General features: G+C 37.6%; 2 protein-coding genes across 12 annotated transcripts in view; both read left to right on the plus strand.

The window, feature by feature from the left end:
- PPP1R9A (protein phosphatase 1 regulatory subunit 9A) overlaps window positions 1-21,961 on the plus strand; it is a 327,785-nt gene that overhangs the window by 52,988 nt on the left and 252,836 nt on the right. The gene's annotated exons all lie outside the window — the stretch shown is intronic.
- On the plus strand, window positions 15,560-19,426 carry LOC132597781 (DNA topoisomerase 1). The gene has a single exon (XM_060304617.1). The coding sequence runs from the start codon at window positions 15,932-15,934 to the stop codon at window positions 18,239-18,241; it is 2,310 nt and encodes a 769-aa protein (XP_060160600.1). The 5' UTR covers window positions 15,560-15,931; the 3' UTR covers window positions 18,242-19,426.

Below are 21,961 nucleotides of genomic sequence, written 5' to 3' on the forward strand. Positions count from 1 at the left end.
TTGAGTGTTAATATTAATATTCTTTGTCTGGTTTTAGTTTATTTTCAAACAAAAATATAACTACCACCTGTGTGCCGTAACAGTAGAATTTTAAATTGCTTATTTTATATATAAAGACAGATTTCTTACTTTCATTCTTTCTTTATTTTTTAAAAAATTTATTTATATATTTATTTGGGTTTTTTGTTTGTTTGTTTGTTTTTGGCTGTGTTGGGCCTTCACTGCTGTGTGCAGGCTTACTCTAGTTGCGGTGAGCGGGGGCTACTCTTCGTTGAGGTGCGTGGGGGCTATTCTTCGTTGCGGTGCGCAGGCTTCTCATTGTCGTGGCTTCTCTTGTTGCAAAGCACGGGCTGCAGGCGCGCGGGCTTCAGTTGTTGTGGCATGTGGGCTCAGCAGTTGTGGCTTGCAGGCTTTAGAGCGCGGGCTCAGTAGTTGTGGTGCATGGGCTTAGTTGCTCTGCGGCATGTGGGATCTTCCTGGACCAGGGTTTGAACCCGTGTCCTTTGTATTGGCAGGCAGATTCTTAACCACTGCGCCACCAGGGAAGCCCCATTCTGTATTTTGCATTTCATATTATTTTGTCATATTTAACTTGACTAAACAAATGGATTATTTTTTACAGTACTGAAATATTACCTGATTTCTTTCATTTTTAGTTGCTACCCAGTGATTAATTTTTGTAAGTTAGTGCAAGTTTCACTGTAGTGGGACTGGTTAAAATTTAGCAGTGGCAATTTTATAAATTGATACAGCAGTGGTAAAAAGTTTTTTCCAGAACATGCATTTTTGCCCCTGTGAGCTATACTTTGGAGTATATTATGGTAAATGAGAGTGGTAAATGCATTAGATTTCTTTTCTCAAATGTCATCAAACTGGTATCTTTAAGTAATTTTTTTTCCTTCTGAATCCACATGCCTTTCGCTTATGTTTACTTTCTTGGTGAATATCCACTTTTTACTTAAGGTAAAAAAGTGTATATGGATATATAGATTGTCAGCCCTCTGAAAGCAAATCTTACCTTGTTTTATTTCACAGTCCTGGCTCAATGCTTGCCCACAGTGCATAGCAGGGCTTCAATCAGTGTTTGAATAGAAGTCAATCAGATGAGCTAGCATTAAAGTTTAGATTCCGAATTTTCATTTGTCAGTATTTGCAAAGATGTAGATGATTGTAAGATAACCACTTTCCTGCAGTTCTTTATATCCAGATATCGGTATACATGATCACCTTTTCACAAGTAAGGTGTTAAATAAACATCAGTGTGGTTTGTATCATGTTTAAATATATCTTTCAGAATTTAATTATCATTATACACTTTATTTCTTTTAGCATATATGAGACTTATGGAATCACAAAGTTCTTAAGTTTTATCTCTTATTTTGGAAAAAATAGAAAATTCGGTTTCTTATATTCTTTTTTGTTTTAAATCTATACTGCAGCAAACTTTATCTGTCAATAGTGGACTTATTCTTGGCACTACATCATAGCTGAAGCATAAAATATAGTTGCTTTCAAAGAGGCCTGTAGTGATTAGCTTTGGAACAGTTAAAAATTGGCACCTGGGATATCATACTTAGCCTGCTTTGCTGAAACCCCTCATCACACCTCTGTTTATAGAACAACAGTAATAGTAGGAGGTAAGCCATACTAAGTAAAGCAATTATAATTTTTTCTCTCTCTGTTTAACCAAGTAGTTATGAAAAAGCACCTGTAGATTTGATAGGCCTGTTGTCATGAATTCTGGGTAGAAATTTTACAAGTAGGTAATATTGTCTTCTAGATTAGAAAGTAGCTCAGCGGGTGAGATGTTGCTGTTAGACCCTTATTCTTTATTAATCGTTAATCAGCGACAAGTGTGAATTATAAGTGCCCACCTGAAGAAAGGCGTAATGTGTACTTTGTTTGCAAAAAGCCTATGATGTGGTTGCTGGTTTCAGTAGATTTAGCCCTTGCCAGGAACATAGTAGAAACTAGGTAAATTTTGTGAATGATGTGCCATAAGGAGTTTATGAATTTGGCTCCAGGTACTGTGGCTTTCATGCTTGCACTGGCTTCTGGCCTTGAACTAGGCATCTGTCTGGGCTGAATGTCCCTTCTTCCAGATATTAGCATGGCTGGTTCTTGATATCCAGGTCACTGTGCCTAAATGTCACCTCCTTAAAGGTCTTCCATGTTCTCCAGTTTAAATTAGCCTCTTAGGCTCTATCATATCACAATTTTTGTTTCCACAATAGCACTTATCAATACCTGATGTTTTCTTCTTCAGTTATTTCTCTCCTTTTAGAATTTTTGTCCCCGGACAAGCAGAGACATTGTCTCTCTCATTCACCTCTTTATCCCCAGGGACTAGGTCAGTACCTGGTATAAGACAGGTGCTCAAAAATGTTCCCTAACTGAATGTGTACATTTTCTCATTCAGATTTTTTTGATCATTGTTATTTGGTATGATGGCACTGTGTAAGTTATTATGGGAATAAATCGTAGCGGAGCCCTAAAATATAATGACTGGCCATATCAAATTAGGGCTCTCAGGTCAATGTAGTTTCATTAAGTCATCAGCAATATTAAATTAAGCTTTGCTGTTGTATTTGCTTTCTTATTATATTGATTATACATTTATTTCCATTCACAAAAATTGCAACCTGGCTAAAATCCCAGATTATATAATCAATTTCCTTTTTCAATTGACTTGGTTATTTTCAAACAAAAGAGACATTTTCTGTATTGCTGCCCAAATTCCCTTTAGGGCTTTTACAACAGTATGGCTTAAAATTCCAAGGATGAATATAGTTACATATTTTTACAGATTACAAAGTTGGGAAAATAGTTAATAAATGACTAGGACAAAGCTAATGAAAATAGTTAATGAACAACCACTAGAAAGTAGAATAAAAGTTTTCATTTATATCCAAATCAAATCTAAAATGATAGTGAAAGGGCACTCTAGATTTAGTTTGGATATAAATCAAAAGACACAAGAATAGTAAGTATTTAATTTTACTTTCGGAAAGAAGTATTTACTTATGCCTTAGTATCTAGTAACCACCTATATATAGTTAAGGGAGTCTATGAATTCACATTCTGTAGAAAAAGTAGCCACTTTTAGAGCCTGTCATTAAATTTACTTTACTCGATATGTTGTTTTTGATACTCCTGAGCATAGTAGTTGTGTACAGAAAAAAATTATCCAGGGATTATATTGACTTTAAAAATTAATATTTAAAATTACAGATTCAAATTCCTAGTTTTACCTTTGTTTTATAAGTCCAGCATATAAATTATATTATTCTTATTATATCAAATTGGTAAAAATTTTGAATGATATTGAAGGTTTTGAATGATATTTAGTCACATTTACGAACTTAAACACCTTAAACCATTTAAAACTATTCATATAAAATTTATTATATTTGATTTAAGTGCTTTTCAGAAAACCAACATAATTCTTATACATCTCACAAATTAAACTTATGGTGACTCTAAAAGTTCCCATAATATGTCAACACCATGTATCAAGCTAGTGAGGTTCCTACTTATAATCATTGGTCTAAATCAGTTACTCAATTTTGTATTTTGATTGGAATTACAAGGCTGACCTATCACCCTAATAGGTCAGGTTATCTTAAACGTCACAAATACTTAAAATATACTTGAACTTATCATAAAATGGTAATGATATGTGTTTGATTCTTCTAAATATTTTTACATTTAATTTAAATCTCCTCAGGGTTATACCATTCCAAGCAATTTTCTCAACCATTTGACACTGCATGAGGAATTTGAGCTGGATGCTTATCAGATTCTTGTCGGTTCTTGTCACAGACACATTAAAATTTATTTATAGATGACAAGGACGTATTAAGTTATTCCCTTCTTAACCATATGCCCATAATCCTATTCTAGTCATGTATACAATGTTGTCTGTAGTACCTGATTGGACTTTGTATTTCTTTGGCTCATTAAATAATTAAATGTCTTTTCACCAAACTTTCAAGACTTTTGAAGTTAGTGGAAATTTTTTGCAATGTTCTTCCTGGCTGGAGCACAAAAATCTTACTGATATTAAAAATATCTGATTGAATGCTGGCATTCTCTCAAGACTTTGTTCAGTTACAACTTTCAAGGTCATTCCACTGATATTGAGTTAAAAGTGAACAGTGAACTTTTGTTAGTCTCTTAACCCTTCTTCAAGGGTTTGTAGATGTCCTGTTACTAGGGGTGAAAAAAAGAAAGTACTCTTAAAAGGTACACTGATGCTAATCCTATGATATCTTTATATTATAAATGATAGCCTCTGTTCCTTTTAGTTTGGGTCAACATAAAATGAAGAGAGAACTCAAATCCTTTTAGAAAGTAGGGGACAATAAAGGAAACAACACTAAGCCCTACACTGTGCCAGGTGTTTTACATACATTATCTGATTTAAATTCATTTCATTCTTAACCATATAGCTGCCAGGCAGGTATTATTATTTCCTCATAAAGTGTCTTTGTTTATAGATAAAGAGATAGGGGGTCAGCAAGGTTAAAAACTTGCCAGAGTTCATAAAACTGTTAAGTGATGGAGCCAGAATTTGAATCTAGATCTGTTCATATCCAGACCTCTTTGCCTGTCGTGGCAGAAGATAAATGAAAATAAATTGGAGATGTGTTCATTAAAAAAATGTTTCTTCCTCACATTTGCTTATTTCCCCTGCTAATATATTTAGTAGAAAAGCTAAAGTTCAGTGCATTTCCTAAATTACCACTATTGGTTTTGCAGACTCACTTGTTGGAAGTTCTAACAAGTTCTGTGGAGCTGGCATCCACTCATTTACTCTATGTAAATGAGCTTGATTAGGTAAAGGGGAGAACTGAATAATGATATGATGCTCCTAGTCTGGAAGGGAAGCTCCCGAGTTCACTACCTTCCCGACTCTGGCTTGTTCTGTTCTCCTCCCTCTGCTTCATAGGAAGGAAACAAAGCTGGCCAATAAAGTGACACATTTGCCCTTGAACGGGATTAGGATAAGCTACCCCAAAATATGCCATTTTGGCATAAGTATTATTTTGAGCTGAAGGAAATAAGAGTCAACAAATGTAGGAAGAGTTCTCTGCCCTCCTCTTATCTGCATAAAAGCAGGGCATAAATTTCCCGTGTGAAGGTATCCCCTCTCCTATACCAGGAAGAGGAAAGCAGCTCTTATCACTGGATTTGGAGAGTCGGCACCGAGATGAGTCTGCATAAATAAATCTTATTAAAATAGCTGATCTTCCATTGGTTCCCCCATATATTTCCAAGTCACTTACCCACAGTTTATCATCCCTTGAAGTCTAAACCTCCTTTCTTTTGTTAAAACGGTATATAAGCCCTTGAGTCTAACCACTTCTTTGAGTTTCACTTCTTTTCTGTGACCTCCCATGCACCTAAAATATTAATAAAAAATGTATGCCTCTTCTCCTGTTAACCTATCTTTTGTTAGTGTAATTTGCAGGCTCACCATTACTGAACCTAAGAGAGTAGAGGAAAAGCTTTTTTCCTTGACATCTAAAAGGGAAACTTGAACCTTACAAGGATAGTTCATTTTTTCCTATAACTGGGGTATCTTTTGGCTATATCAAATATTTATGCTTTTCAAAATGGTATCAAGGCTAACAATCAGTATATTATTCTAATAGCCACGTGGGTTGGATAGGACAGGTATTATTCCTATTTCTTTAGTAAGTAAATAAGAAAATGAATAACCTGAATCACTTACCTCAGGCTAACTCAGAGTAGAAAATCTGTAATCTTTTTAAACAAAAGGGAAGACTATGAGGTTCCTTGTAAATATAAAATTAGATAGATTTAGGAATTCTAGATGGTTATTTATAGGAAGTTGGAGCATCTAGGTTAAGGTTAATTTTAGAAATGACTGGTACCCCCTTTGCAAAAACTATTTGGAAATATCTGTACCCACTGTGATAGCAAATAGTGCCAAATTTGGATGTAAAAGGTCTCTTAGGCAGCAAATTACTATTTAAAGTTTGAGTTAAAGCATTTGGAAAATGTTTGCCTCTTGTCCTTTAACACACTCTTGTTTTACTTGTGATTTGAGCACATATCCTAGAACAGATGTTTATTGGTACAGCCAATGTATTTGAACACAGCCTGAGGGTCAGTATGTCAGAGGATGCTCATTTTGCCTTAATTTATGAATATTGTCAATTATTATAGAAATATCTGAATGGTCATTTTAAGACTTGTCTGTATCTTGTGAAAGATATATTGAATTTACTTTTTGAATCTTCAGTGGGCTTTTGGATGGAAACTTACTTTAGATTCAAATGAATTTCCTGGGATTCACTGCAGATGGACTAATCCTCTAGTCCTAATTTAAATCTTATCAACTATCAGGAGTATCAGATCTCATTCTCCTAGAATCAGTTAGTTTATTTTTTAATTTATTTAATTTTATTTTTTTTGGTGCAGTCCACCTGGGTATCCATCCTTTAATAAAGAATGGGTTTTAAAAAATATTAGTGAATGCCTAATTCACTCTCAGATTAGCTCATGCTATATTTCTGTGCAGTTTACTGTTCCTAAAATTTGTAAGCCATAAAAATGTGCTACTGCTCAGATATCAGTTATTAATTAATTTTTAAAGTATATACTGTCAACTCTAGTGGCTTAAGTGTTCTTAGAGTTTTAAAGAACTTCCTGTTAAAGCAGGATTGTGAGATATTATTATATTGGTTGTCAGTTGAAACTAGTGGGTTAAAACAAATTCTACTGAATATTTTTACAAATGCTCAAAAGTTTTTCCCCCCTATATTGGGTTATGACATATGACCCTAAATTAGATTACTTTAACCTCTTCCCCATAAGAAAACCTTTTCTGTTTAAAGAAATGTAGAATTTATTCCTTGTAAGGAGAAAATCTAGAGTTCTATTTATAAGCAGATAGTATTCAAGTGAAAAAAAAAAACACCTCATGTTGACAATTCAGATAACTAGCTAGCAAAATCACCTTGCATTAGAAAATACGTTGAAATGATGTGTGTGGAATCTAAAAAATAAATATACCTTAAGTGCAGTGAAACTCACCTTAATTTTAGGCTTGATCTTGGAAGTCTGAGTTACTACAGTGTCATTGACTTCAACACAAAAGGACTAAGTATATTCCCACTGTAATCAAGCTAGTATTATTAACACAGGTCCCTTTGAATTTCTGTATCTGTGGGTTTCAGTGTAGGCAGAAGACTTGCTACAGAATAACAGGATAATAAGTAGTAGCTCTTAGAGAAATAAATTTCCTTTCCTGGACTTGCTTCCTCTTCATATATGCTTAATCAGTGAAACAATTTACTTTTGAATACATGAAGTCACAGCATTTAACATTCCAAATAGGAATTATTTAAATACAGCAAAAATCTCTCTATATTAAGATGCTTGAAGAATCAAGCATTCAGGTTTATGTAACCACATAACCTTTACATGGACAACCAATTCTCAAAATATTAAAATTATGTTTAATATCAAAACTCCTTTGAATATAAGTAGTGTTTTTTATGACTTAAATGTGGCATTTTAGACATTTAAAATGAATTTTGGGTTACCAGTTAAGCAGCACTTAACCTGTATTGGTGAAGCATGGAATGAAAGTTTGTGAATGAGAATTTCTGAATTCTAATATGCCAGATAAATCAGTTTTCAACTATAGTTACTAGTTTTTATAATGGCTTTATTGAGTTATAATTCATATACCGTAAATTGTTTTCAGTATATCCACAGAGTTACTCAATCATCACCACAGTCAGTTTTAGATATTTTCATCAGCCCTGAAAGGAACCCTGTACCAAGTCATCCCCTATACCTCTCTCACCCCAGCCCTAGGCAACAGCTAATTTATTTCTTCCTGTTCTGCACATTTTGTATAAACAGAATCATACAGTATATGGTCTTTTGGGTCTGGCTTCTTTCACTTAACGAAGTGTTTACAGGGTTCATCCATGTTGTACTATGTGTCAATACTTTATTCCTTTTTATGGCCAAATAATATTCCATTATATGGATATACCATATTTATTTATCCATTCATCACTTGATGGACATTTAGGATTCTTTCCCCTTCTTGGCTATTATGAATATTCATATGTACCTTTTTGTAGGGACATAGGTTTTCGTATCTTTTGGATATATATCTAGAAGTGTATAGTTAGTAATTGAAAACATTAATTTTACATTGTTAAAAGTAAATAATGTTCTGTATAAATGAACTAACATAAGGCAACATCTTTGAGTAGCGGAAATGTGTATTTTTAATCCTGGCTCTAGTATTTAAACCTTTTGTACCTCTGATTCCTTATATGGCAAGTAAGAGTTGAATTGGAAGATCCATTTAAACTCTTAAGCTCTTTGTGTGTGTGTACGTGTGTGTGTGTGTGTGTGTGTGTGTGTTTTCTCATTCACCAAACATCTGTTAAGTATCTACTCTGACAGATTCGTGCAAGGATTTGGGGATGGTGAGTCTTCGGAGGAGCTTAGAGGCTAGTAGGCAGGTGGGGAGAGGGACAGAAAAAGCAGAGGTCATAGTCAACAGTTAGAAGCCAGTGTTGTGCATACCCAGAGGAGGGTGGAAATCACTGAATGCTGTTGGACCACTGAGGGGCGGTAACTCACCTACTGTGGGTGTGGGTGCAAGGAGGTCTGGGGAAATCTCTTCATGGAAATGATGCTTAAGCAACCGTCAGGAAGTCAGCCAAGTGGATGAATGGGCAAATGGCATTTTATAACAGAAGCTACTTGATGATTATTTCACACTTAAAATTTTGGGTGAATGAATTGTTGAAATTGACCAAGCAAGAAAAAACAGCAACACTTTTTTTTTTTTTTTTTACTATTCATTGCCAGACTTCATCCTTATTTTTCTCATTGCAAAAGAATGTAAAACAAGCTGATTAAGCTTAAAATAACTCTTAACTCTCACTTGAACTCTTACCTGAACTATTTTAGTCACCTTCGAAACTGTTGGCGATCATCATGGGAAAATTCAGTTTTCTTTTTCTTAAGAAGAAATTAAGCTTTGTTGAATAATCGTTTAATTTTTTAGTAGTTACATATTTCCTCAGAAGGAAATGTCAGAATGGCCTTGGCTGAGGGTCTCTAGTTGTGAAAGCCTCAGAATGGAGTTATTTGGGCTAGGAATGTAGATCTCTGTATAAGTATGGCCAGCTTCACCCTGGGAATGGGTGAAATGGTAATTGTGAGGCCTGAGTCTTGACTGCAACTCCCTTCAGAGACTGCAGTGCAGTGGCTGAGCACCACCTATGTGGAGGGTAATTTACTTCCATGAGAACTGACAGGTAAAGTCTTTTTTTTGGGGGGGGGTTTTACTTTTGAGGCTCTTGGACTCACCCACTTCTCCCTCCCTTCTTTTCTTTTTTCCTCCTTTCCTTCCCTCCCTTCCTCCCTCCCTCTTTCCTTCTTTCCTTCCCTCCTTCCTTCCTCTCTCTCTCTCTCTCTCTCTCTCTCTCTGTCTCTCTTTCTTTTTTATTGAGGTATAATATAGTAAAAGTTTAAGGTGCACAAGATGTTGATTTGATACGTTTATATATTACAATATGATTACCACTGTGGTGTTAGCTAACACCTTCATCGTGTTGCATAATTACCATTTCTTTCTTGTTGTGAGAACATTTAAGATTTGTCTCTTAGCAACTCTGAGGAATATAATACAGCATTGTTAACTATAGTCACAATGCTGTGCAGTAGATCTCCAGATGTATTCCAGTTATCCATCTTCTCACTGGAAGTTTGTACCTTTTGACCAATATATCCGTAATCTCTCACCTCTCTGCCCCTAGTAACCACCGTCTACTCTCTTTTTTCTGTAAGTTTGACCTTTGTAGATTCCACTTAAAAGTGATAGCATACATTACTTGTCTTTCTCTGTCTGACTTACCTCACTTAGCATAATGTCCTCAAGGTCTATTCATGTCACAAATGGCAACATTTCCTTCTTTCTCATGGCTGTATCATATTCTAGTGTGTGTGTTTGTGTGTGTGTGTATACAAACACACACACACACACACACATATATATATATATATGTATATCTTCTTTATCCATTCATCCATTGATGGACACTTAGGTGGTTTCCACATGTTGGTTATTGTGAATAATGCTGCAGAAAACATGGCAGTGTGTATATCTCTTTGATATCCTGTTTTCACTCCTTTGGGTATATATCCAAACGTGGAATTACTAGATTATATGGTAGTTCTAGTTTTAATTTTTTGAGGAACCTCCATAATGTTTCCCATAGTAGCTGCATCAATTTACATTCCCACCTACAGTGCACGAGGCTTCCCTTTTCTCTACATCCTCACCAACACTTGTTATCTCTTGTCTTTTTGGTGAAAGCCATCCTAACAGGTATGAAGTGATGTCACATTGTAGTTTTGATTTGCATTTCCCTGATGATTAGTGATATTGAGCATCTTTTCATGTACCCATTGTCCATTTGTATGACTTCTTTAGAGAAATGTCTATTCAGTTCCTCTGCCCACTTTTAAATTGGTTTGTTTGTTTTTTTGTTATTGAGTTGTACGAGTTCTTTGTATATTTTGGATGTTAACACTTATTAGATAGATGGTTTGCAAGTGTTTTCTCCCGTTCCATGGGATGCCTTTTCATTCTGTTGATTGTTTCTTTTGCTGTGCAGAAGCTTTTTAGTTTGATGTAGTCCCACTTGTTGATTTTTGCTTTTGTTGAGAGAATTCACAGTTTTCTATTCGTTTTGTAGCCAGCAGGTGAAGGGTGTGTAACTTTGGAATCCTCTCTGTGTGGTAATCTGTAGTAATCGTGGTGGTGTTCCCATAGGAGTGTTTGTAAATGATTGTGGGTCACTGGAGAAACAAACAAAACAACAACCAAAAAAGGTGTGCTGAGAGTTGTTCTAACTTGTAGAATCAAAAATCTAGTTGAAGTATTAAAAAAACTCTTTAGTGCTATTAAAACGAAAAATACAATTAACTTTGTTCATAAATTGAAATTTCCAGGAATTTTTAATCAAGATATAAGAATTCTTTCTTCCCCTCCCAAATTCTTCCCTGTCTTTTATAATCATCATTTCCTTTAAAACCTGATTTAAAGCTTCCTTTAAAGAAAGGCTTCCATCATTAAAAACTCCCCTTATCTTATTTTCTTGAATACTGATATGTAATTTATTACCTAGTTTGTATTCTCCTAATGGATTGATTTAAAATAAAATTGCGGAGATATTTCTGCCCTGGCCATGATGACCGAAAGGTGACTGCAGGACATGAATGATAACACTTAATTTTAATTCATGAATGCAGTTATCTGTTTTTTCATACATCTTTGGTTTTGTACTATACGTATTATTTCAGGGTCTTGTTATTTTAATTAGGCAGTTTATCTCTTCTGAGTTTTGGTTCCAGATCTATAAGTGGGAAAGATTCATACTGACCTCAGCTTTCATGATTTATTACACTGACGCAAATGAAACATAGAACAGAGAGAAGAGAAACAACCTTTCTTAGATGAAGCAATGCATTCTTAACTTATGCTGTTAAGACTCTGTTTTTCACTACAAATGTGGCAGGCTGCTCATTCTCTGGCGGTGACCTCTACCTTGGCCCTGACTCAGCTGGTATGGTGGCTCTTTGTGCAAATATTTTCTCAACCTTCAACTTGTCACAAGAAGCTAAGCATTATCTTATGAATAATAGATTTATGATTTTTCTAGCATTAGCAGAGTGGCTAGGATACTAACTTGTTCCAGCTGTGTTTCCTGGATTTGGTTTTTCTTCTCAGGAACTGGGCTTTCTGAGCAAGAAGAAAATGAATGGTCAGTTAAATGGATTTGTAATGGGTTTGTACTGGCTTGGCCCTGAGGAAGATTAATCTGAAGACAGGTTGAGAGCACATAGAATACTTTAGGCTTTTGATGATCTAAATGTAAACTTTTGCCAAGTCATGGAGACAGGTAGCTACCCCATTACTAAGAGACTGAATCTTAGAGAGACAGAGGCACTTGCCCAAAAGTTGTCCCATGCTGGATTTAATATACACTGTCTGACTCTAAATTCCGTGCACTTTTCATTCCACTGTAGTATACGAAGACCAATGAAATGAATAGATTTTTATTGGTGAGAAAATAACCATTTTCTGGACTGAATAATTAGAAAAAAACCCACAGAAGTAGAAATGACTTACTAGATTTCTTGAATGCTCCAGTTCTTTAAAATAATGCTGAGATTTTACTTCCTTCACTTTTTTGCTTTATGAGATTTTTGTCCCTTTTCTTAAATGCTGTGAAAACAAGGGACCTCCACAAAATGTAAAGTAAAAAATACATCCACGGCATCATAAAAATAATATATGTCTTTGTGTATTTTAGTTATTATTGTTCAGTAAGGTATTTTCTACCTTAGATTATAAATTCCTACAGTTAAAAGGACCAAAATGTTTATTTAATCAATTGATGCTGAGTCTTTTTTTTTTTTTAATTTATTTATTTGTATGTTTATTTTTGGCTGTGTTGGGTCTTCGTTTCTGTGCGAGGGCTTTCTCTAGTTGCGGCAAGCGGGGGCCACTCTTCATCGCAGTGCGCGGGCCTCTCACTATCGTGGCCTCTCTTGTTGCGGAGCACAGGCTCCAGCTGCACAGGCTCAGTAGTTGTGGCTCACGGGCCTAGTTGCTCTGCAGCATGTGGAATCTTCCCAGACCAGGGCTCGAACCCATGTCCCCTGCACTGGCAGGCAGATTCTCAACCACTGCGCTGCCAGGGAAGCCCTGATGCTGAGTCTTATACTCAAAAAGAAAGAAAAGATTTTGGATTGGTAGGGTGGAAGGAGAAGATCTTTCTAGATAAGAGTATAAATAAAATCAAGTTCTGGGGACAACTGGAGTTAGTAGATATAGTATAGTTGATGGGGCCTTGTATGCTAGCCCTGGGATTTGGACATCATTGAAGGGGTAATAAAGACCAGTACTGGCTATTGTTGAGTAAGAGAGGGAGTTTTAAAAAGTGCTTTGATAGCATTGTTGTTTAAGAGATATGGAGCAAATGGAAGGCTAGATGATGTCTGAAAGCAGTCGTAATAATGTGATGTGTAAAGAGCCAAGAAGGGAGTTTGGGACTTAAGCTTTCCCCCGAGGGACTGATACATAGATAAGAGAGGAGTAGACATTATAGATTTGGGGGAGTGAGTTGTCTGTGGTAGAGTGTGTCAGACTGAGTACAGTCAAACTGAAGTAGGAATTTGATGAGGTTTTGTGACTGGACTAGAGGGTTCATGGGGGACAAGAGAGATAGCTTGGGATCAGATTGTAGAGAGTCTCAAAAATTAGCAAGATGAGTTTTTAAAATTATGGTATGTAAGTCAAGACAAGTTACAGAGCAGGAAAACAAAAATGGTGTTTTTAGAAATTTTAATTTGAGGAATTGTTGACATCATTTAGGAAGTTGATTGTGGTTTTAGGGTCTTGGACTCTGGTAGCAATAGGATTTGTGGGGGAAGGATGTGATATTAGATGAATTGAGTGAGTAAAGGATGAATCTAAGGTAGAAGTCCTTAAGCTTGTATGTGCATTAGAATCACCTGAAGAGCTGGTAAAGCGATTCCCAGATAACACCCTCTGAGGCTCTGATTTTGAAAGGATGGGGAAAGGACAGAAATCTACATTTTTCAAAGGTACTCTAGGTAATTCTGAATAAGCAGTAAACAAAAGTTTCCAGCCAAACATACTGGGATAATCAAACATACTGGGATGAAGAAATGGAAATCATGGGAGTAAATCTGTGAGGCAAATGGTAAGTTTGGTTTTGGACAAGCTGAGTGTGATCTTTATTTGCTATGGTGAGTTTGATGGCAGGACATCCAAGTGGAAAGAGCTGTCCTGTCAAAATAGGTCTTTGCATTGGATGGAGCACATCTGTCTGGCTGTGAGAGTGGATAATGTATCAGGAAGAAGGGTGTTGGACAAAGATCAGAGTTTGACCTTTTTCTGATTAATTTACCTCAGAAACACCAGGCACTGCTGGATCTCTTAAGTCATCTCAACACGGCTTTCTTATTTTCCTTCTAAAAGAACACTGACATTTCTTGTTTTATTTTCTCAACTCTTGGGAAATGTACATAAATGTCTTTGGTGGAGTCAAGCTGGTCTTGACATAGCTTTTCAGCCACTGTAGACAGCTGTTTGAGCTATTCAATTGAGGCACATTGAAATAATTCATAAACGGATAAAGCACTGTTAATAATTATAGCACTAATCTGTGACGATATGTCAATGACTTACCTCTTCCAATGTAGGCACTGGCATCATTATTATGTTAATAGTATCTGAGATAACCCCATTTATAAGTGATTCTTAATTCATATTTTTCAGGATTCCCAGAAAGCTCTGCAGATAATTTTAGCTAGTATTTTGAAGTTCTCAAAAATTAATTCTAATTTCTCTTAATTTGGAAAACAAATACTGTGTTGCACTGTTTAGAAGAGTCTGGGTATATATAAATTGCTCTGGTCTCTAAATCAAATAAGTAGTGGCATTCTACTTCAGCTCCCAGATTGATGTGACTCATTGTGATAAAGGAAGTTTAGTCCATTCATAAAGGAAGAAAAGTAGCCTGGTAGCTTGAAGCCCTTCTTTTGGCTTTGCTGTATATTTTATAAAATGTTAAGCAAGCTTATTCACCTCTGAACAAGCTGGAGGTCTTTCTAACTGCACCATCTGAGTGGAAGAGACCTAATATAAAGTGACTTATTCTTAAACATATTCAGAAATGCCATGGGCCAAATTGAATCCCATGAAACCTAACCTGTATACAGATAGTTTCCAGCATAGCCAGTTGTGTTTCTAAAGTTTATGTGTAAGGCAGCTGTTTGGAACTCAGAACACATTTTTTTCCCTCTTACTGAAACAGTATAAAAAATATTGGCTATGTTCCCAGGCCAGCTCACAAATCTTTTTTTAACCCAAAATGTACCCTAAATTTTAACTGTACAGTTTCACTTCATTAAGGGTGATATTTTTGTTTCTGTGGGAAAATATATTCCAAATCAGTTTGAAAGAAATGGGTTATCTTTGCTTAGCTGGGATAGGGGTCTTCTCAGAAGGTGTCACTGTCAAGCTGGGAACCAGTAATTTACTAACTTGTACATTTGTAAATAGCTATCTTCTCCCCATTATAACGGAACATTTCTAGGTTATTCACTCCCCAGGTAATTCCTGTTTCAGAAAGATGGCCTCCATTTCTCACTCTCCTTTCTCCTCTTCCCTCCCCAAATGTGGGCCATTATTAAGTGCATGTTCATAAATCAGGGGTTGCCTGTAACAACAGATTTGGCTATAAAATGTCTAGTGCTCCTGTACTTCATAACCAGCATTAATTAATAAGGTTAATCACTTTCTGTCTTAAATGAGACTGGTGAGGGCTTAGGATGTAAAGCTTATTTGGGAAATTATATGTTATCTGGCAAGGATGGTGATGATTGGTGTTGTCCAGGGCAAAATACTGAAATACTAAATTATCAACAACATAAAATTATATGAGGAAATGCGAACTTAGGCTGTTACACAACTGCTGGGGTCTGCTGTCGCCACCAGGCCGGCAACAGTCAGCCTCGCCGCCGCGGTCGCCGCCTCAGCCGTTCCGGGAGTCTCAGGCCCTCCCCGCCGCCCTTTACCCGCGTCTCCGGGAGCCTCCCGGACCCCCAGTCCGCCCGAACAGGCCGGCCGCGACCGTCTCTGCGTCTCCTCGGCGCCCCTCACCGCCCGCCGCGCTCGCCGCCTGAGCCGTTCCGGGAGTCTCAGGCCCGCCCCGCCGCCCTTTACCCGCGTCTCCGGGAGCCCCCGTCCGCCTGAACAGGCCGGCCGCGGCCGTCTGCGACTCCTCGACGCCCCTCGCCTTCCGCCGCGCTCGCCGCTCCGGCCGACATGAGTGGGGACCATCTCCACAACGATTCCCAGATCGAGGCGGATTTCCGACTGAATGATTCTCATAAACACAAAGATAAACATAAAGATCGAGAACACCGGCACAAAGAACACAAGAAGGACAAGGAGAAGGACAGAGAAAAGTCCAAGCATAGCAACAGTGAACATAAAGATTCTGAAAAGAAACACAAAGAGAAGGAGAAAACCAAACACAAAGATGGAAGTTCAGAGAAGCATAAAGACAAACACAAAGACAGAGACAAGGAAAAACGAAAGGAGGAAAAGATTAGAGCCTCTGGGGATGTAAAAATAAAAAAGGAGAAGGAAAATGGCTTTTCTAGTCCACCATTGATTAAAGATGAACCTGAAGATGATGGCTATTTTGCTCCTCCTAGAGAGGATATAAAGCCATTAAAGAGACCTCGAGACGAGGATGATGCTGATTATAAACCTAAGAAAATTAAAACAGAAGATACCAAGAAAGAGAAGAAACGAAAACTAGAGGAAGAAGAGGATGGTAAATTGAAAAAACCCAAGAATAAGGATAAAGATAAAGATAAAAAAGTTCCTGAGCCAGATAGTAAGAAAAAGAAGCCGAAGAAAGAAGAGGAACAGAAGTGGAAATGGTGGGAAGAAGAGCGCTATCCTGAAGGCATCAAGTGGAAATTCCTAGAACATAAAGGTCCTGTATTTGCTCCACCATATGAACCTCTTCCAGAGAATGTCAAGTTTTACTATGATGGTAAAGTCATGAAGCTGAGCCCCAAAGCAGAAGAAGTAGCTACGTTCTTTGCAAAAATGCTCGACCATGAATATACTACTAAGGAAATATTTAGGAAAAATTTCTTTAAAGACTGGAGAAAGGAAATGACCAATGAAGAGAAGAATGTTATCACCAACCTCACCAAATGTGATTTTACCCAGATGAGCCAGTATTTCAAAGCCCAGACAGAAGCTCGGAAGCAGATGAGCAAGGAAGAGAAACTGAAAATCAAAGAGGAGAATGAAAAATTACTGAAAGAATATGGCTTCTGTATTATGGATAACCACAGAGAGAGGATTGCCAACTTCAAGATAGAACCTCCTGGGCTTTTCCGTGGCCGTGGCAACCACCCCAAGATGGGCATGCTGAAGAGACGGATCATGCCTGAGGATATAATCATCAACTGTAGCAAAGATGCCAAGGTTCCTTCTCCTCCTCCAGGTCATAAGTGGAAAGAGGTCCGACATGATAACAAGGTTACTTGGCTAGTCTCCTGGACAGAGAACATCCAAGGTTCTATTAAATACATCATGCTGAATCCTAGCTCACGAATCAAGGGTGAGAAAGACTGGCAGAAATATGAGACTGCTCGGCGGCTGAAGAAGTGTGTGGACAAGATCCGGAACCAGTACCGGGAAGACTGGAAGTCCAAAGAGATGAAAGTCCGGCAGAGAGCTGTAGCTCTGTACTTCATCGACAAGCTTGCTCTACGAGCAGGCAATGAGAAGGAGGAAGGAGAAACAGCGGACACTGTGGGTTGCTGCTCACTTCGTGTGGAGCACATCAATCTGCGCCCAGAGTTGGATGGTCAGGAATACGTGGTAGAGTTTGACTTCCTGGGAAAGGACTCAATCAGATACTATAACAAAGTCCCCGTTGAGAAACGAGTTTTTAAGAACTTACAACTATTTATGGAGAACAAACAGCCTGAGGATGATCTTTTTGATAGACTCAATACTGGTATTCTAAATAAACATCTTCAGGATCTCATGGAGGGCTTGACAGCGAAGGTGTTCCGTACATACAACGCCTCCATCACGCTACAGCAGCAGCTAAAGGAACTCACAGCTCCTGATGAGAACATCCCAGCAAAGATACTATCTTATAACCGTGCCAACCGAGCCGTTGCAATTCTTTGTAACCATCAGAGGGCACCACCAAAAACTTTTGAGAAGTCCATGATGAACTTGCAATCTAAGATTGATGCCAAGAAGGAACAGCTAGCAGATGCCCGGAGAGACCTGAAAAGTGCTAAGGCTGATGCCAAGGTCCTTAAGGATGCAAAAACCAAGAAGGTGGTAGAGTCAAAGAAGAAGGCTGTGCAGAGACTGGAGGAGCAGTTGATGAAGCTTGAAGTACAAGCCACAGACCGAGAGGAGAATAAACAAATTGCTTTGGGAACCTCCAAACTCAATTATCTGGACCCAAGGATCAGCGTGGCTTGGTGCAAGAAGTGGGGGGTCCCAATTGAGAAAATTTACAACAAAACCCAGCGGGAGAAGTTTGCCTGGGCCATCGACATGGCTGACGAGGACTACGAGTTCTAGCCTGTCTTGAGGGGCAGGAAACAGTTCTGTGAAAAGGAACAGTGTGGTTTGGGGCAGATGGATAAACTGTGAGCCTCGACTGCCCTCGCACCTGAGGGAAAGGGGCAGCAAGTCTTAACAAAGCAACATCTTTGAGAAAAGATAAACCTGGAAATATTATAAGGGAGAGCTGAGCCAGTTGTCCTATGGACAACTTATTTAAAAATATTTCAGATATCAAAATTCTAGCTGTATGATTTGTTTTGAATTTTGTTTTTATTTTCAAGGGGTCAAGTGGATGGGAATTTGTCAGAGTTCTGCCAGACAAATTCACTGTTTCACTGAAACATTTGGATTCTCTTAGCTACTGTATATGAAGTCCGATTATATTGGTGCGTTTTTACAGTTAGGGTTTTGCAATAACTTCTATATTTTAATAGAAATGAGTTCCTAAACTCCCGTCTCCCCCATTTCAGGAATTTAAAATTAAGTAGAACAAAAACCCAGCGCACCTGTTAGAGTTGTCACTATCTATTGTCATGGGAATCAGTTTTCATTAAACTTGAAGCAGTCGTGACATCGGCAGTGTTTTGGTTCAGACACCTGTTCACAGAAAAGCATGATGGGAAAATATTTCCTGACTTGAGTGTTCCTTTTTAAATGTGAATTTTTATTTCTTTTTAATTATTTTAAAATATTTAAACCTTTTTCTTGATCTTAAAGATCGTGTAGATTGGGGCTGGGGAGGGATGAGAGGGGGTGAGCGAGTCTAAGGATAATGAAATAATCAGTGACTGAAACCATTTTCCCATCATCCTTTGTTCTGAACATTCTCTGTGCCCTTTCAGATACCCATCTTTTTCATTTTAAACCCCAGTCTTTCACTTGAAAGATTTTATTGTATAAAAAGTTCCACAGGTCAAAAATTTAGAGGAAAATGAGTATTTGGTCCAAAAAAGGAAAAATAATCAAGATTTTAGGGCTTTTATTTTTTCTTTTGTAATTGTGTAAAAAATGGAAAAAAAACCACATAAAAAGCAGAATTTTAATGTGAAGACATTTTTTGCTATAATCATTAGTTTTAGAGGCATTGTTAGTTTAGCGTGTGTGCAGAGTCCATTTCCCACATCTTTCCTCAAGTATCTTCTATTTTTATCATGAATTCCCTTTTAATCAACTGTAGGTTATTTAAAATAAATTCCTACAACTTAAAAAAAAATTATATGAAATATTATTATAACACTGCCTGTTATATCTTAATGCTTTGAACTTTGGTGAGCCGTGCATAGTAAATTATCTCTATTATAATTAACATATTATGTTCTTAATCCATATTTCTTTTTTTTTTTTGCGGTACGCGGGCCTCTCACTGTTGTGGCCTCTCCCGTTGCGGAGCACAGGCTCCGGACGCGCAGGCTCAGTGGCCATGGCTCACGGGCCCAGCCGCTCTGCGGCATGTGGGATCTTCCTGGACCGGGGCACGAACCCGTGTCCCCTGCATCGGCAGGCGGACTCTCAACCACTGCGCCACCAGGGAAGCCCCCACATTTCATTTTGACTGGTCATCGTTGGAGAACATATATTCATTAAATGAAAGGAGTGCTGTGAAAGAATGATTAAGGCTGTTTTAAGTTCAACCATAAGGAATGTTTTACCTTAATGAGATTTACTATTGTTTTGAGTGGAATTGAGGATCTGGAACCTCTCATTCATTCATTTAATTATTCATTCCACATATATTTATTGAATGTCTGTTATGTGTCAGGCTCTAGTCTAAGTATTGGGGATGCTACAATGACCAAAACAGACAAGGTCCCTTCCCATTTGTAGCTTATATTCTTGTTGGGAGTACAGAGAATAACAATAACCGCGTAAGTAAGCATATAGTGTGTCTGGATATACTGTGAAGGTAGATCCCACTTGGCTAACAGATTGGCTATAGTGTACGAGAGTCAAGGATATCAGTGGAGATTTTGGTGTAAGTAGCTAGAAGCATGTAACTGCCTTTTCTTAGTATGAGGAAGACTGCAGGAGATGGGGGCTTGGAGTCACTGGGGTGGGTCAAGAATATGGTTTTATGTATTAAATTTGAGGTACCTGTTAGGCATTTAAATTGAGATATTTAATAGGCAATTCAGGGAAGAAGTCTGGATTGAAGATAGAAATTTGTCAATTGTTACTAGACAGTGGATATATAAAAAGGAGAGGTCCAAAGTATTAGCCCTGGAGCACTCCAAAGTTGAGGGGTTGCGGAGATAACAAACAGGCAAAGGAGACAAGAGCAGTGAACTTCTGGAAGAACCAAGACGGTTGGTGCCAAGTTAAAAAGTGTTTCGGGACTTCCCCGGTGGTCCAGCGGTTAAGACTTTGCCTTCCAAGGCAGGGGGTGCAGGTTTGATCCCTGGTCAGGGAGCTAAGATCCCACATGCCGTGCGGCCAAAAAACCAAAACATAAAACAGAAGCAATATTGTAACAAATTCAATAAAGACTTTAAAAATAGTCCACATCAAAAAAAATATTTAAAAAAAATACATATACATATATCCCCATATCTCCTCCCTCTCGCATCTCCCTCCCACCCTCTTTGTGACCACTTAGAGGGGTCGGATGTATGTATATATAATAGCTGATTCACTTTGTTATAAAGCAGAAGCTAACACACCATTGTAAAGCAATTATACTCCAATAAAGATGTTTAAAAAAAAAGTGTTTCAAGAAAAAGGGAATGATAATTCTGTTCAATGTTTCTTGTAGTTCAGCTAATAGGAGAATTGACCATTGATTGAACAACATTGAGGACATTGCTGACTTCTGACAAGTCATTTTCTTGGGAGGTGGAAACAAAAGCCTCAATTTCAGGAGAGAATTTAAAGGAGAGAAATGAAAGCCAGGTATACAGTCAGCTGACAAGTAGGGAGTTCCAGAGGGCGCAGTGGCAGCGTTTCAGAAGCTGAGGAAGGATGGGAGATAAGACCAAATCTGGATCTAAGAGAGTGTTATGGGGACTAGAGAGCAGGCATTGAAGGGTATTTGGGCTCCTTGGGCATCTTGTGGTGACTGACAGGAAGTGGGCTGAGGGACGTGATGTGTTTAGCCCTAATAGTTTTCAAAGTGGATTGTGATGCAAAGCCGGTGAAAGTGGAGGGATAGGAAAGGGTGGGTGTCTGGCCAAGGTCACCTAGAGCTCTAGGTTGCAGCCTTGATTTTTGGCCAATAGTTTCTTACAGAACATTTTCCCAAGGAATAATCTAGGAAAGTAAGTTGCTGCAGTTTACCTGAGATCGAATTGTACTAAGAAGCCAAACCATGGCTATCTAGTAAATATAGAGCTTATGTTTTTAATCGAGTTATTATTACAAAATAGAGTAAATTTTTATGACATGTAAATGGCTATTGAAAGAATAAATGCTTGAAAAAAATGAGTAAATGTTACAGGTTCTCCTTTAAATAAATTTCTGAAGGCCTGATAAATAATTTTAGCTGTGAATAGTATTTTTCCTATACATTTACTTTTTTTCTCAGAGGTTGCCTAAAAATTCCACATTGCCATGTCATTCCTCACTGTTTTTTCTGTCTTGGTCTTTCTTTATGGGGTTGTACTCATTTTCATTCAGCAGATTTTTGTCTTGTGCTTTTCTCTGAAATAAACACCAGTCTTATTTAGAATGAAATCATGACCCAGTGTAAGTATTCTAAAACCTGTTTTAACTTTTCTGTGTTTCTAGAAATTTTTGCTGTTA

The sequence above is a fragment of the Globicephala melas genome, chromosome 9, assembly GCF_963455315.2.
Source record: "Globicephala melas chromosome 9, mGloMel1.2, whole genome shotgun sequence".
Classification (NCBI taxonomy): Eukaryota; Metazoa; Chordata; class Mammalia; order Artiodactyla; family Delphinidae; genus Globicephala; species Globicephala melas.

Excerpts from the sequence above, each read along its gene's own strand:
- LOC132597781 (XM_060304617.1), top strand. The coding sequence starts at position 15,932 with ATGAGTGGGGACCATCTCCACAACGATTCCCAGATCGAGGCGGATTTC.